This window comes from Pygoscelis adeliae, unplaced genomic scaffold (genome assembly GCF_000699105.1).
Source record: "Pygoscelis adeliae isolate BGI_AS28 unplaced genomic scaffold, ASM69910v1 Scaffold197, whole genome shotgun sequence".
NCBI lineage: Eukaryota > Metazoa > Chordata > Aves > Sphenisciformes > Spheniscidae > Pygoscelis > Pygoscelis adeliae.
This window is the reverse complement of record NW_008825105.1, coordinates 1338011-1340373: the sequence shown is the minus strand read 5'-3', so window position 1 is coordinate 1340373 and position 2363 is coordinate 1338011. Positions and strand designations below refer to the sequence as shown.

General features: G+C 61.7%; 1 protein-coding gene across 1 annotated transcript in view; it reads left to right on the top strand.

Moving 5' to 3' along the window:
- Positions 1–2363, top strand: part of SOX13 (SRY (sex determining region Y)-box 13) — a 6383-nt gene that overhangs the window by 280 nt on the left and 3740 nt on the right. Inside the window, exons 2-5 of the mRNA XM_009327447.1 lie at positions 558–663; positions 851–937; positions 1307–1479; positions 2116–2184. Coding sequence (XP_009325722.1) covers positions 558–663; positions 851–937; positions 1307–1479; positions 2116–2184 — 435 coding nt within the window. The remainder of the gene's footprint in view (positions 1–557; positions 664–850; positions 938–1306; positions 1480–2115; positions 2185–2363) is intronic.

Sequence of the window (2363 nt, the reverse complement as noted above, 5' to 3'; positions counted from 1 at the left end):
ATCCCCGCTCTGGACCTGGCCTCATCCCCCAGCAGAGGGGGGGTGGTTGTTTCCACGGCTGGTTGTTCCTCATCCCAAGGAAACGAAGCTGAAACCTGAGTGTCCCCCAAGTCTTTCTGGCCGTTGTTGATGCTCTCGGGTCAGCCCTGGGATTTGAGTGCTTTGCCTTTGGCGTGGAGCCCCCCCGCGGGCACCTCCAGATGTGCTCCATCCCTTCAGCCTCCCTTTTTAATTGCTCTTGGGTTTTCTCTCCCCCTGACCAGCAGCCTCAGCCCTCCTGCTTGCTGCACTGCCTCCTGGGGCGGGGGACGGGGCTCAGAGGAGTCGGGAAGTCTAAATAAATAGTAGAAACCTCCAGCAAACAAGTCTTTGCGGCATGAAGAGCAGAGATGCTCTCAAGCTGGGCTAGGGGGAATGTGCCTGGCAGTGTGTGGTCCAGCGGTCAGCTGGGCAGAGCCAGCTCCGAGCATCCCACTGGCCCAGCATCTCCTGCCTGGAGACCTGGGGACGTCCCCCTCCGCGGCAGTGGGTGCTGAGTAATGCTGTGTGTGTCGCAGGAGTCCCGCTCGCCCGCCGGCGATGCGCTGGAGCCCAGGCGCTCTGCCTTCGAGCCGGCCGTCGGCGGCCAGGAGAAGCTGGACTTCAACAGGAACTTGAAGGAGGGTAAGAAAGGTTTCTGAGTGGCCTCTGGGACCCACCCCACTCCCTTCGGGCTCCTCTTTGTGTTTGCAAAGCTGCGGGATGGGAAGAGCCCCCCCGTGCCGTGGCGCACAGCCTAGGGCTGTGCTCACCTGGCTGTCCTCTCCCTCCCATTGTCCTGCGGACCCCCGGTGCCTGCCGGTGTGGGCAGTGATGCCAACCATTGAGAAGTTACTGTCCAGCGACTGGAAGGAGCGGCTGCTGGGCCGAAACACCGCCGAGTCCAAGGAAGTGAAAGGTGAGGTCTCCCCCCGGCTACCCACCTCTGCCGTCCTCCCTCCTGTGCCCGGGCAGCCTGGGCTGGAAACACCGAATTTCCCACCTTAGCAGGAAGGGAGATGTGCCTGCAAGTGTGTGTATTTAATAGGGATTTGTACTTTTTTAACCAAAACATTAATTTTATTTTTGGGGGGGGGTGAGCATCCCTGATGAAAGCTTGCCTCTGACTGCACAGAGGGGGTGGTTCAGCACACGGGGGTTTTTACGCCCCCCCGCCCCGCGTGTTAGCCATCCCCTGGCCACGCATCGCCCACCAGCACCCAACGGTGGTGGTGAGGCTGTTCACCCTCCCCAAGCCCCTGACCCACAGCTGCTTGGTTTCTTCCAGGAACCCAGGAGAGCCTGGCGGAGAAGGAGCTCCAGTTACTTGTCATGATCAACCAGCTGTCCACGCTGCGGGACCAGCTCCTGACGGCCCACTCGGAGCAGAAGAACATGGCCGCGATGCTCTTCGAGAAGCAGCAGCAGCAGATGGAGCTGGCGCGGCAGCAGCAAGAGCAGGTGGGTTCGGGTCCCCGTGGGCAGCCTGCTTGGGGGAAGTGTTTGCCAGGGACCATCCCTCCCCTTGGGGATCCCTTTGGGACCTGCTGGCCGCAGGTGCAGGACCAGGACAGGGTCCCCCTAGGAGTGGTAGCGAGGTGGCATTGGCATTGGGGGCAGCAGGACTTCTCTGTCTGCCCAGAAACCCTCCCGTTTTCTGTCCCCGTCCCAAAGACTCCCTGTCTTGCTCCCTGGTGCCAGAAGGAGGAGAGTCAAAGGAAATGGGAATTGCACTCCTTAAAATAATTAAACCACACTGGGTCCTTCCTGACTGTGCTCTCTTTGCTCTTTGGACACCTATTTTTCCCTCTCTGGTGGCCCATACGGTGCTAAGGGCAGGGGTCACAGTCCTGGCACACCCCAGCGTGGGGGTGACACCATCCCTCCCAGCCCATTTCTTTCCCCGTGCCCGAAGAGGTGGCTCAGGGGCAGCTCAGCCGCCCTCTGCCTGCCCCCCCCACGGCCCTCGGGACCCTCTGCAGACCCCTCGTCTCCGTTTTGCTGGTGCTGGGCAGCTCATGCCGAGCCATAGCCCCGCCGGGGCCAGCTCGGCGCTGCCGTTGATGCCGCTGAGCCCCGCTGTCTCACCTCTGCCAGATCGCCAAGCAGCAGCAGCAGCTCATCCAGCAGCAGCACAAAATCAACCTGCTGCAGCAACAGATCCAGGTAAAGGCGGGGGACACCTCCCCGTGTCCCCCTTCCCGTGCTGGGTGATTGCAGCACCCTCGTGTGCCGGGCTTGTGTTCCCCCCCACCCCAGGCAAGGGGATGGCACCTGCCTGCAGTGTCCCACGGCGGTTATCTGGTCTCTCTGCTTCTCTCCCCCTCTTCCCTCCAGCAGGTCAA